The 14,417-nt window shown below is 51.7% G+C and overlaps 1 protein-coding gene across 5 annotated transcripts in view; it reads left to right on the forward strand.

Moving 5' to 3' along the window:
• The window catches only part of celsr2 (cadherin, EGF LAG seven-pass G-type receptor 2), a 430,851-nt gene that overhangs the window by 134,785 nt on the left and 281,649 nt on the right, over window positions 1-14,417 (forward strand). For all 5 annotated transcript variants that reach the window (XM_072480304.1, XM_072480305.1, XM_072480307.1 and 2 more), the window contains exon 2: window positions 4,818-5,456. In XM_072480304.1, the coding sequence (XP_072336405.1) occupies window positions 4,818-5,456 (639 nt within the window). The remainder of the gene's footprint in view (window positions 1-4,817; window positions 5,457-14,417) is intronic.

Below are 14,417 nucleotides of genomic sequence, written 5' to 3' on the forward strand. Positions count from 1 at the left end.
CATGCACGGACTTCCGCCGTCCGGCGCAGTCCATTCGGCCCGGCTGGTGTGGCGCCAAATGTCTTCCACGCCGGCCGGTGGAGCGGAAACCACTCCGGTGCGCGCCTAGCCCCTCACGGTGAGGGCTTGGTCCCTAAAGGTGCGGAGAAATCCGCACCTTTGGGGCGGCCCGACACCAGAGTGGTTCCCGCCACTCCATCCCGCTGGGACCCCCCGCCCCGCCGGGTAGGGGAGGATCCCGGCTCTGATCTCCAAGGCCCCAGAAAAATCCCCAGCCTCCCCCCAGCCCGCCTGAATTACGGGACGGTCACCGGCCCCCCCACGCATCCCTCCAACACCCACTCTGGGCAACACCGGCATGATCGCATGCGTGTAAAAAAATGCCAGCTTGGCACCTTGGCAGTGCCAAACCGCCAGTGTCCATGCCAGCTGACAGTGCCACCTGGGCACCTTGCCAGGGTTCCAGGATGGCACTGCTGGGTTGCCAGGCTGGCACTGCAAGGGTGCCCAGGTGGTACCAGCAGTGCCAGGGCACCACTCTGCCCTTAAGGCATGCAACGAAAGAGAAAATGCTGGAAGATTTCAGGAGGTCTGGCAGTATCTGTAGGGAGAGAAAAGAGCTAACGATTTGAGTCCGATGACTCTTTGTCAAAGCTCATTTATCCAAAAGCATGCATTTGTGGGCCTCCAATCCTCCGGGAGACCCCCACGGCTGCTGTTCGATCTGGTCCCCTTTATGGAGGCCAGTGCTGAACGGCACTCACTCAAGGGGCAGGATTCTCCAGTCGCTGATGGCGAAATCGCGCTCGCCGATCGGCCAGAGACTACCCGTTTCCGATTAAATCGGGGGGAAGCGCCGCTTTCACGATGCTCCGCCCCCTCCGTATCGGCGGCTGCAGGACGTTGCCTGAGGCGCACACCCTGATGCTCCGCCCCTTGACCGGTCGAGTTCCGATGGCGTCGGTTGCGTGTGCTATTCATTGTTGGGAACCCGGCATGGCAGCTGCGGACTCAGTCCAGCGCTGCCACAGTTGGGGGAGGGTTGATCCGTGGGCAGCGCGGACTTTGGCAGGGGCTGGGGGCACTGTTGGTGGGTGGTCCGGGGCTCGTGAGCCAGCCAAATGGGGGGAACTATTTTACAGGTCGGGTCCGCGCGCGGCTGCAGCCATATTGCTTGGCACGGCCGCTGCAGGCCGCCACCGTGCGCATGCGTGGCCATGGACCCGGCAATTCTCCGGGCCGTATCGGCAGCTAGAGCTGGGTGCTCTACGCTGCCTTCCGGCTAGCCCCAAGCCAAACGGAGGATCGGTGGCCGCTTTGCACCAAACGTCCGGTTGTTAAATGCCACCGTTCCCACACCGGCGTCAGGACATAGCCTCAAAATTGGAGAATCCAGCCCAAGGTCTCTGAGGCGAAGAGGTTGAATCCCAAAGCTTCAGGAACTCGGGATTCTGCACATTATAGTGAGACTTATTGCCTCGCTCGAGGGTGGGATTCACATCAGCAACAGACCACAACCAGTAAGAATGAACAACAACACCTCCCCCACAATAGTCCTCAATACCGGGGCCCCGCAAGGCTGCGTACTTAGCCCCCTACTCTGCTCCCTGTACACACACGACTGCGTGGCAAAACCTGGTCCCAACTCCATCTACAAGTTTGCTGATGATACGACCATAGTGGGCCGGATCTCGAATAACGACGAGTCAGAGTACAGGAGGGAGATAGAGAACCTAGTGGAGTGGTGTAGCGACAACAATCTCTCCCTCAGTGCCAGCAAAACTAAAGAGCTGGTCATTGACTTCAGGAAGCGAAGTACTGTACACACCCCTGTCAGCATCAACGGGGCCGAGGTGGAGATGGTTAGCAGTTTCAAATTCCTAGGGGTGCACTTCTCCAAAAATCTGTCCTGGTCCACCCACGTTGACGCTACCACCAAGAAAGCACAACAGCGCTATACATCCTCAGGAAACTAAGGAAATTCGGCATGTCTGCATTAACCCTTACCAACTTTTACAGATGCACCATAGAAAGCATCCTATCTGGCTGCATTACAGCCTGGTATGGCAACTGCTCGGCCCAGGACCGCAAGAAACTTCAGAGAGTCGTGAGCACCGCCCGGTCCATCACACAAACCTGCCTCCCATCCATTGACTCCATCTACACCTCCCACTGCTTGGGGAAAGCGGGCAGCATAATCAAAGACCCCTCCCACCCGGCTTACTCACTGTACCAACTTCTTCCATCGGGCAAGAGATACAGAAGTCTGAGAACACGCACAAACAGACTCAAAAACAGCTCCTTCCTCGCTGTTACCAGACTCTTGAAAGACCCTCTTATGGACTGACCTATAACACTACACGCTGTATGCTTCATGCGATGCCGGTGCTTATGTAGTTATGAAATGAAAAATGAAATGAAAATCGCTTATTGTCATAAGTAGGCTTCAATGAAGTTACTGTGAAAAGCTCCTAGTTGCTACAATCCAGCGCGTGTTCAGGGAGGCTGGTACGGGAATTGAACCGTGCTGCTGGCCTGCCTTGGTCTGCTTTAAAAGCCAGCTCTTTAGCCCTGTGCTAAACCAGCCCCGATTACATACGAGTTACATTGTATACCTTGTGTTGCCCTATTATGTATTTTATTTTCTTCCCTTTTCTTCCCATGTACTTAATGATCTGTTGAGCTGCTCGCAGAAAAATACTTTTCACTGTACCTCGTGACAATAAACAAATCCAATCCAATCCAGTCGCAGCATCTCAACATAGGGGCAGCACGGTAGCACAAGCTTCACAGCGCCAGGGTCCCAGGTTCGATTCTCCGCTAGGTCACTGTCTGTCCGGAGTCTGCACCTTCTCCTCGTTTCTGCGTGGGTTTCCTCCGGGTGCTCCCGTTTCCTCCCAAAGTCCAAAGACATGCAGGTTAGGTGGATTGGCCATGCTAAATTGCCCTTAGTGACCAAAAAGGTGAGGACGGGTTATTGGGTTACGGGGATAGGGTGGTAGTGAGGGCTTAAGTGGGTCGGTGCAGACTCGATGGGCCGAATAGCCTCCTTCGGCACTGTACGTTCTATGTTCTATCTCGCGAGATCCGGTTGGATCTTGCGAGGTGTGGCGATCCTGGTAGATCTCGGGAGCAGGATATCCCGGCTTTCACCGGCCTTGCTGCGCCACGGCCAGCTGCTTTTCTGGGCAGTGTGGCCGTTGGAGCACACCCATAATGTTAAATTTTCGAAATATTGAAATAAAGATATACACATGCAATTAAGGTAGAAGCAAAAACTTCATCAACAAACTCTGAAAAAGAGACAGTTTGTGGAAATGTTTTTTCTTGTGCTCATCAGGAAGAATGCCAAATTTTAAATGGTAATTTATATTGCCTGAGAAAAGGGTGCTGATTGGGTGGCAAGTTGCCTCTGCTTGGTCGAAAACATGTCCATGGTGAATGCGCTGAGGAGCTATTCAACAAAGGCACAATGCCTGGACAAATTCAACTACAATCAATCTGCACCTTTTTCTAATGCAGTATAAATTGCTCCCCTTGAAATTTGACTTTCTTGCATCTCCTGTTCTTGCATCTATCCTGATGATTGCAAGATTCAAAAGCTTTACCTTTTATTCTGCAATACTGAAGTTCTGTACTACCAAGATGACTAAACTTTAAAACATTGTATTAAAAATATGCGGCATTTCTTATAATGGAGACTTATGACTTTCAGTAAATACAAAAGAATTACTCTTTCAGGGCCAATGGGGCTATGTAACCGTAATCCTGAACTTAATACGTCATTAAAAACCAGTTGTACCTCAATCAGCAAGATGCAACCTTTTCAAGAGTTTGTACAGTGATATGAGAGCACAAGAGTGGACCAGCAAGACTGGTTTCTGTCCCGTTAGGCCAAGGGTCTGAATTCGATTTTCATACGTCAGTCCCACTATCCCAGGAATCAGCCCGGAAAACCTTTGCTGCACTCCCTCTAGAGCAAGAACATCCTTCCTCAGATAAGGAGACCAAAACTGCACATAACAGTCAAGGTATAGTCTTGTCAAGGGCCTGCATAATTGCAGCAAGATACCCCGCTCCTGTACTCGAATCCGCTCGCACTGAAGGCTCGCATACCATTTGCCTTCTTTACCACCTGCTGCACCTGCATGCTTACCTTCAGTGACTGGTGTACGAGGATACCCAGGTCTCATTGCACATTCCCTTCTCCTAATTTATGACCATTCAGCTAATAGTCTGCCATCTGTTTTTGCTACCAAAGTGGATAACCTCGCATTTCTCCAAATTATACTGTATCTGCAATTCATTTGCCCACTCATTAAAATTGTCCAAATTACACTGAAGGATCTCTGCATTCTCCTCAAAGCTCACGGGCGCGATTCTCCCAGCCACGCGCCGGGCCGGAGAATCGCTGCAACCCCGCCGCGGATTCTCCGAGGTGCGGAGAATCGGTGCCATTTCCGCCGGCGCGTTTGGCGCAGCGCCGGTCGCGGGCCACTGTACGAGGCCGGGCCGTGGATTTCAACAAAATTAAGTGTCTGTAAAGTAGCTTTAGATGGTTAAGAATATTTAAGGCACCCGACCAGTTCTTCTCCCTCAATTTCAAAGGAGGGGTTAATTCATTTATTTGAATTGAATTTACGCTTCTGTTAAAAAAAAGCGGATGAGAGGAATTTGGCATATAAGGGTTAAGTGTTCATTAAATAACATAGCTTACAGAAATTTATAAGCTAGATTGTTCAGAGGATCTAGATTATAAGGGTTTGTATGTTATAGCAGATGCCCTGTGTAATAAGGTTTTTTGTCTTTTTTTTCAGATGGTATTCACAGTGTTACAGCCCAGTGTATGCTGCAGGTCACTATTGTCACTGATGAAATGTTGAGCAACAGCATCACCTTACGTCTGGAGAACATGTCCCAAGAGAAGTTTCTCTCTCCACTCCTATCTTTGTTTGTTGAGGGAGTGGCCATTGTATTGTCTGCAATGAAAGAAGACATTGTGATATTCAACATACAGAATGACACAGACGTAAGAGCCACTATCCTGAATGTCAGTCTGTCTGTCTTGTTACCTGGAGGGGTCCAAAATCATTTTTATTCTTCTGAGGACTTACAGGAGCAGATTTACCTCAATCGCACTCTTCTGACAGCCATTTCCATGCAAAGGGTGCTCCCATTTGATGACAACATTTGCCTCCGGGAACCGTGTGAGAATTACATGAAGTGTGTGTCAGTTTTGAAGTTCGATAGCTCCGCCCCATTCATCACCTCGGATACAATCTTGTTTCGTCCCATCCATCCGATAAATGGTTTGAGGTGCAGGTGCCCAGCAGGGTTTACGGGAGACTACTGTGAAACAGAAATTGACCTCTGTTACTCAAACCCCTGTGGAAATAATGGGATTTGTCGAAGTAGAGAAGGAGGATACACCTGTGAATGCCACGAAGACTTTACAGGTGAGTTCTGGATCTGGTGCTATTTTACTTAACAGCCTAGGTTATTGGAATATGTGAAAACAAATTCTGTTTGAAATCAATTTGTTTCATGTGACATCTTAACTTTTTTTTTCAAACTTATTCACATGATGTGAGAATTGGTGACACAAGATCTTGGGGCATAGTGGGTAGCATCTCTACTTCTGGGCCAGAAGCTCCGGGTTCAAGTCCCATTTCAGGACTTGATGGATATGGAAAGTATGTTCATGACATGTCCATCAGGGTGATTATCAGCCTTAAAACCCCTCCAACACCCTTGATGGCAGGAAGAATTTCCTGGTCAGCCATGCGATAGGAGACATGGCAAACCACTGCAGTACTTTACCAAGTATAATCATGGACCAATCCAATGGAAATGCATGGTCAACAACACCCTTAGGTACCTGAAGGAGGAGGAGGAGAAGGAGATTAGCATTAATGGCAAGTCAAGCATTTATTGCCCATTCCTAATTGTTCTTGAGAAGGTGGCGATGAGCCTCCTTCTTGGAACTGCCATAATCCCGCGCTGAGACAGTACTTCCATAGGAATTCAAGGATTTTGACCCAATGACGAGAAAGCAGTGATAATGGCTGGAGTGCTCCGGCCTCTGGGATTCTCTTTTCCCGCCGCCAGTGCATCCCTGCCCGTGTGTTTCCGGACGGCCTGGGTTGACTTTAATGGGAAATCCCATTGCAAGCGGCGGGAAGAGAGAATCCCGCCGCCAACGAATGTCGGGTCGTTGAGAAACACGCGCCTGGGCAAACCGCAGATACCAGCCCAATATATTTCTCAGATAGGATGGTTTGGGACTTGGAGGAGAACTTGCCGGTGGCGAAATCCACATGTGCCTGCTGCCCCTGTCCTCCTAGCAGGGGTCAGTAGGTGCTGTTGAAGAAGCCTTGGTAAATTGTTGCAACGTATCTTGCAGCTGTATTGTGGCAGTGGTGGATGTTATGATGCCACTTGCTATAGCCCCTCAAATTCACTGATGGAGTCCGTTGTCATTTACCTGACAGTTTTATCATGTTCAATACATTTTTAAGTACAACATTTTGTGTCAAATCGTGTTTGGCATTTACCATTAAATACTCATCTTGCTGATATCCTTCCAATACTACAACAAAACATGTTAATAGAATAACTGAGTAAGAAGGGAAAATAGAAAATGATGGGTCACAAACCTGAAACATTAACTTTTTCTCTCCGATGCTGCCAGACCTGCTGAGCATCTCCAGCATATATTTTTTTTTATTGCATATTTCCAGCATCTGCAGTATTTTGCTTTTAAAACTGAGTACGAACTTACTAGCTTAAAACAAGTTTTTTCTTTTCCAATAAACTTGTGTCTGCATGACAACTCTTTTTTTAAAAAAAAGTTATGTTCATTACCCATTAGCTGCAGTTAGCATAATTAGAAGAGGTTCTTGCAGGACCATATTCAATTTACTAAGCTGGTTCTACATTTTTCTTTTTGTCAACACCTATTGTAAAAAAACAAACATCAAAAGTGATTCGATAAGAGAAAATCGTGATTAGCTTTTTTCTCCCGAATGCTACTCCACTGTTCCACCTACTTAGGTTAACACCGATTACTCTTATATCACAGAAGGTGTAAGGGAATCAATAGATATGAAATACATTAGTAAAGTGGAGTTGATGTAAACGGTCAGCCGTGGTTTTGTTAAATGTTGGTCGGAACAGGCTGTATAACCTACACCTGTTCTGATATTGTGGTGTTGGGTGCTCTGGTGCACAGATGAGCCAACACAGTTGTATGTGGTACAACTCTATTTTATTTTAACTCTTATAATACAGTTCGTTCTGGATACTCTGCACGTGCTGTCTCCCTGAGTGTGTTTGGTAGCAGATCTGTCCTGGTCCTCCTCTGCAGCTAATACTGACCACCGGGGGTCGTGTCTGTGCTTTTATATCTTTCTGTCATTGGTTGTGGTGTTGTGTGTTCTGATTTGTCTGTTGGTGTGTCTATCATGATGTGTGTGTTTGAATATCATGACAGATATCTTTTTCTTAAAGTTATTGGTGCATGAGAGTTTTTTTTAAAATTGTCATCTTTTCGAATAGATTTGCCAAACACATAATTGCACCGCAAACTATTGGCCAAATAGACTAAAGGCAAATATTAGAGAAGCCTGGCTTGTGTTTGTACTTTCCTCTCTCTTTCCTATTTTTTTTCTGTTTACATGTCCAGTTGTTACGAGTGGTGGGTCTGCATTATTCTCTTTCCTTCAATATTATCAGTCAGACCTGTAAAAAATACTGTGTCCCTGATGGTCTGACAAGAACCGATAATTCTTAATGTCTGCTTAATCAATATTTGACCCAGGGCCCATAAAAATAAGATGACCTGTGTATTGGACTCTCTGATCTTGCACATGCACTGGCGTGCATTTCTCCTATTTCTTGAACACTTGGGTTAGGTGAGGCTGATTGCAACTTACAAACTAATTTAATTTGCATGTGAAATGTGAATAAACAGAAAAAGATTTTTACTGCAAGAGTCAACTCTTTCCTATCGCTCTCTGTAACGTAACATCCAAGTAATAAATATAATAAGTTTTGTTGTTTTCGATGGCCCCACCTCATTTTGCATGGCAGAGTAACTGAAATTACTTGGGAAAGTGAGAAACTCTACCACTCCCCATTGTCCCTGAACTGACACACAAAACCATGTTAACCTATTTCTCCTGTTCCCAGCCAAATTGGATTTCAGTCACTCCAGGCTTATTGCTAATCGGATAGAAATGTCTGGTGGAACGTTTGAGAGTCTACCCGTTGTAACCGGAACACGATTTTATGTGAGGAACAGTCCGCGATTCTCCGCTCTGGCGACAGAGTGCGGGCGCCGGTGGGAAAATGGGCGCGTTTTACCTCGCTGCGACGCCCGTTCCGAGATGGCATTCTCCGGCCTACAAGTGGGCTAGCAGGGGCGTGGCGGGAAACGCGGGGGCACGGCCTCGGAGCGGCGTCGGTGACCTGGTGGCAAGTAAATGACGCGGCGCCGCACAACAGGTGACGTGGGCGCACAGGCTGCCACCAGGGGACCATGGCGCCATGCCGAGCAGCGCCCAGGTTCACACACCAAGACCTGGAGACACTGCTGGATGCCCTCGAGGAGAGGAGGGGGCCTCTGAGACCCAACTGCATGCAGTGGACCACCTAACAATGCTGTTATTCCTTCCCCCCCCCCCAGGAAAAGAGTGCCCATAACCAACTGGTGCACCCGAGAACCGGGAGATTGCCCATGCCGAGGTCGGGGGCGTGCCACCAAGTGAGATTCCCCCCCTGCCTGGCCCCCTTCCCTCAGCCCTCCCCCCTCAGCCTTTTCCCCTCAGCCCTTTCCCCTCAGGCCATGGCCCAGTCTCTGCAAGCCATCGCTGACAGCTTCAGCCCCATTGGCCGGGTGATGGGCGGCGTTGTACAGAGCCAGACACGGATGACGCACTCCCTGAGCTCCATGGCCGTGAACGTCCAGACCCTGATCGATACCAGCGCGGGCCTCCAGGACTGGCAGCGCCAGGTGATGCCAGTGCCCCAAGTGCTGGATCCGCCCACACACCCATCCCTAGGAGAGCACCAGGGGCCACCGGGCACCCCGGGGGGGAAGGAGGTGCTGGGGCCCATCCCAGGTCCCCCTGCAGGGGGGGTCCCGGAACCCGGCGCCACTTCCGCCCCCCCTACCATCCCTGGTGCACCTGGTGGGCAGCGGGCAGAACAGGGTGGCACCACGCCATCCCAATTGCCCGAGGTGCGGCCTGGCCCATCCAGGCCCGGCCGCGCCAGGAAGCGGCCGCCGACGGGGACCCCAGTCACAGGGCAGGAATCACAGAAGTCCAACTCCAGTTCTGCTGTACCATCTGGGGGAACACCTAGACGTAGTCATAGGGCTCGTAAGGCCAGAAAAGTAGACACGGGTGAGTGAGTTGACATGGGTGCAGGGCACCGATTAGTTAGATGGGCTTGGGCACATGTACAGGACGTCTGTTATTAAACACATTCCACACCTTTGCGAACTGCCTCTGTACTCTGTCCGATGAGTGCAGGGGTGGGACGGGGACTGTGTGCCAGTGTATGTGAGGGGTGCTGCGACAGAGGTTGGGCTCCGGTGCGTGTGACTTGCTACAACACTGCCGGGGTACCTGGCGCAGACGTGCAGTATTGTCATCCTGTGGTCGCATGCAACCTGCACGTTCATTGACTGTGTACTCTTCCTGTTTAGGCCCATGGTCCTTTCCTCCGAGGTGGGCCGCATGGCGATGTGCACTCCATCGATCGCCCCCTGCACCATGGGCACCTGGGGAACAGCGGCGAACCCCGCTATGCGGGCATCCTGGTGGGCACGGTCCACAGGGAACAGTATGTACCGGTCCGCAATGTCATACAGGGCGTCGGTGACGGCCCGGATGCACCTGTGCACCGATGGCTGGGAGATGCCAGACAGGTTCCCACTCGGCAACTGGAACAACCCCGTCACGAAGAAATTGAGGGCGACCGTCACCTTGACGGCCACCGGGATGGCATGTCCACCCCCAGTCCCACCCGGTGCCAGGTGTGCCATCAGGTGGCAGATGTGGGCGATGGGCTTGCGGCTCATCCGCAGTCTCCTCCTGCACGCCCAGTCCGGGAGGTCCTCGAAGGACATGCGGAGCTGGTACACACGGAGTCGCACCGGACGCCTCCGTGGCCGTGACACACCCTCCTCCTCCTTCTCCTCCTCCTCTCCCTCGGCATCCCCGTGCTGTGGCTCCCGCACGGCGTGGTGCCCCTCCTGCGCCTCTCGGGCGTGCAGCACTGCGGCCTGGGTGCCTTGCACGTGCCCCAGTGCGGCCTGCTGCTGTACTGCTGGCTCCACCACCTCCCTGTCACGCCCGTGCTCCAGCTCCCACTGGGCCTCATGCAGGGCAGCAGCCAACAACTGCTGGAAGATGGCTGAACATTGTACGATCTGTAGGGGGTGGGAGTAGACAGGGTTTCAGCATTGGTATACCCCCCCTCCATGACCAGGTGCAATGGGCAGCATGACAGGCCCGGTTGTCAGCACGCGCCCCAACCCTGCCCCCTCGGTGCCCTGGCACCTGTCGGCCCTCCCCCCTGCCAGGGCCACCGTCCATTGGCACTGCCCTAATGGGGGGGGGGGGGGGTGCCGTGGGTGCTGCCCTGGAGCCACCCGCCGATGGGTGTCGCCGGTCTGGTGGAGGGGGGGAGGTCTGGCACATGTTAGGACGGCGGGGCCCCGTGGGCTGCGACGGCGGATGGGCTGGGTGGACGACCGCGTGTCCACCATCATGGTGGGCCGTGACCCCCCCCCCCCCCCACTGCCCCCACCGCCACCCAAAGCCCTGGCAGCGGATGTGTGGGGCCACCCCCACCCCGGGCCTCCCCCACACTGGCCGCAGACACGGCCATCCCGCTCCCCGTCCGCTCCCTGTCTCGGGGTCCCCACCCCCAACGCCGTCGCGCACCCCCCCCTCCCCGGGGGGCCTCCCCACGCCGTCACGCACCTCCTCCTGTTTTATAGCATGTTGGAACGGAGCCGGCGTGACATCCGGTCGGGCCGATGGGACTTCGGCCCATCCGGCACAGAGAATCGCTGGCCCACCGGAGAATCGCCGCTACGGCCGTTTGCGGCGATTCTCAGTGCGGCCCGGCGCCATTCGCGCGCGGCCGTTTTCACAGGGATGGAGAATCGCGTCCTGGCGTCAGAGCAGCCTGGCGCGATTCGCGCGGCACCGCGGCGATTCTCCCACCTGGCGGGGGGTTGGAGATTCCCGCCCATGGTATATTTTAAGAATAAAACACTTCCGAGCTGAATAGATAAAATCTTGAGGCATTAGAGTGCAGATTGATACCGATATATGTGACAGTTTTTATGTTTAAAAATTCCACTTGCTTTCTTAATTTCTTGCTGAAAGTTACCTCAGGCAAAGGCTGAACAAACATGTCAGATATAATGGAAAGGATAGCTGTCAATTCAACTAATGTTCAGAGAAAGCCCAATTTACTGATCACTGTTTCTAATTCAGAAGAGTGGACTGTAGGGAGAGCAGTGCAGACATGACACGCACTCTGGACAAGTTCCAAGGTTATGTCACCATTTTGTTCGATACTATAGGCGTCATTCTCCGACCCCCCGCCGGGTCGGAGAATGGCCGTTGGCCGCCGTGAATCCCGCCCCCGCCCCCGCCGAAGTCTCCGGTACCAGAGATTGGGCGGGGGCGGGAATCTGGCCGCGCCGGTTGGCGGGGCCCCCCGCTGGATTCTCCGGCCCGGATAGGCCGAAGTCCCGTCCAGAAATTGCCAGTCCCGCCGGCGTAAATCAAACCTGGTATTTACCGGCGGGACAGGGCGGCGTGGGCGGGCTCCGGGGTCCTGGGGGGGGGCGCGTGGCGATCTGACCCCGGGGGGTGCCCCCACGGTGGCCTGGCCCGCGATCGGGGCCCACCGATCCGCGGGCGGGCCTGTGCCGTGGGGGGACTCTTTCCCTTCCGCCTCCGCTATGGTCTCCACCATGGCGGAGGCGGAAGAGACTCTCCCCACTGCGCATGCGCGGGAAACTTTCAGCGGCCGCTGACGCTCCCGCGCATGCGCCGGGAAACTGTCAGCGGCTGCTGACGCTCCCGCGCATGCGCCGCATTTCCGCGCCAGCTGGCGGGGAAACAAACGCCATTTCCGCCAGCTGGCGGGGCGGAAATCCCTCCGGCGTCGGCCTAGCCCCTCAATGTTGGGGCTAGGCCGCCAAAGATGCGGAACATACCACACCTTTGGGCCGGCGCGATGCCCGTCTGATTGGCGCCGTCTTTGGCGCCAGTTGGCGGACATCGCGCCGTTGGGGGAGAATTTCGCCCCAGAATTTTATTTTAAACTTAATTTAGTCTAATTTTAATTTCATAGCCTAATTGCAAAAATGGCCTCAAACAATTTCTTGTCATGTAAAAGTTATGTGAACTCTGTAAGCTACAAGCAGAAGCTTGTTTTAGTTCCCTCAGAGTACATCAGTAAGAAAATTGAGAAACTCGATATTTCGGTACATTGGCTTGCTTAACATGTGGTAATACATATAATTCAACAGACTGTTGTACAGGACAAGAAACCTAAAACAAAACACTGTAGGTTCCAGAGGCCTGAAATAAAACCCGAAAGAATTGGAAATATATATTAGTAGGACCAGTCAAGGACAGGGATGGGAAGTTGTGTGTGGAGTCTGAAGAGATAGGAGAGATGCTAAATGAATATTTTTCGTCAGTATTCACTCAGGAAAAAGATAATGTTGTGGAGAATGCTGAGACCCAGGCCATTAGAATAGATGGCATTGAGGTACGTAGGGAAGAGGTGTTGGCAATTCTGGACAGACTGAAAATAGATAAGTCCCCGGGGCCTGATGGGATTTATCCTAGGATTCTCTGGGAGGCCAGGGAAGAGATTGCTGGACCTTTGGCTTTGATTTTTATAGTACGAAGTCTTACAACACCAGGTTAAAGTTCAACAGGTTTGTTTCGATGTCACTAGCTTTCGGAGCGCTGCTCCTTCCTCAGGTGAATGAAGAGGTCTGTTCCAGAAACACATATATAGACAAATTTAAAGATGCCAAACAATGCTAGGAATGCGAGCATTAGCAGGTGATTAAATCTTTACAGATCCAGAGATGGGGTAACCCCAGGTTAAAGAGGTGTGAATTGTCTCAAGCCAGGACAGTTGGTAGGATTTCGCAGGCCAGATGGTGGGGGATGAATGTAATGTGACATGAATCCCAGGTCCCGGTTGAGGCCGCACTCATGTGTGCGGAACTTGGCTATAAGTTTCTGCTCGGCGATTCTGCGTTGTCGCGGGTCCTGAAGGCCGCCTTGGAGAACGCTTACCCGGAGATCAGAGGCTGAATGCCCTTGACTGCTGAAGTGTTCCCCGACTGGAAGGGAACATTCCTGCCTGGTGATTGTTGAGCGATGTCCGTTCATTCGTTGTCGCAGCGTCTGCATGGTCTCGCCAATGTACCACGCTTCGGGACATCCTTTCCTGCAGCGTATGAGGTAGACAACGTTGGCCGAGTCGCACGAGTATGTACCGCGTACCTGGTGGGTGGTGTTCTCACGTGTAATAGTGGTATCAAAAAAAATATTTGATTTTTATGTCATCATTGGCTACAGGAATAGTGCCAGAGGACTGGAGGATAGCAAATGTGGTCCCTTTGTTCAAAAAGGGGAGCAGAGACAATCCCGGCAACTATAGACCGGTGAGCCTCACGTCTGTAGTGGGTAAAGTCTTGGAGGGGATTATAAGAGACAAGGTTTATAATCATCTAGATAGGAATAATATGATCAGGGATAGTCAGCATGGCTTTGTGAAGGGTAGGTCATGCCTCACAAACCTTATCGAGTTCTTTGAGAAGGTGACTGAACAGGTAGATGAGGGTAGAGCAGTTGATGTGGTGTATATGGATTTCAGTAAAGCGTTTGATAAGGTTCCCCACGGTAGGCTATTGCAGAAAATACGGAGGCTGGGGATTGAGGGTGATTTAGAAATGTGGATCAGAAATTGGCTAGCTGAAAGAAGACAGAGGGTGGTGGTTGATGGGAAATGTTCAGAATGGAGTTCAGTTACAAGTGGCGTACCACAAGGATCTGTTCTGGGGCCGTTGCTGTTTGTCATTTTTATCAGTGACCTAGAGGAAGGCGCAGAAGGGTGGGTGAGTAAATTTGCAGACGATACTAAAGTTGGTGGTGTTGTCGACAGTGTGGAAGGATGTAGCAGGTTACAGAGGGATATAGATAAGCTGCAGAGCTGGGCTGAAAGGTGGCAAATGGAGTTTAATGTAGAGAAGTGTGAGGTGATTCACTTTGGAAGGAATAACAGGAATGCAGAATATTTGGCTAATGGTAAAGTTCTTGGAAGTGTGGATGAGCAGAGGGATCTAGGTGTCCATGTACATA

This window comes from Scyliorhinus torazame, chromosome 17 (genome assembly GCF_047496885.1).
Source record: "Scyliorhinus torazame isolate Kashiwa2021f chromosome 17, sScyTor2.1, whole genome shotgun sequence".
In the NCBI taxonomy this organism is placed as follows: domain Eukaryota; kingdom Metazoa; phylum Chordata; class Chondrichthyes; order Carcharhiniformes; family Scyliorhinidae; genus Scyliorhinus; species Scyliorhinus torazame.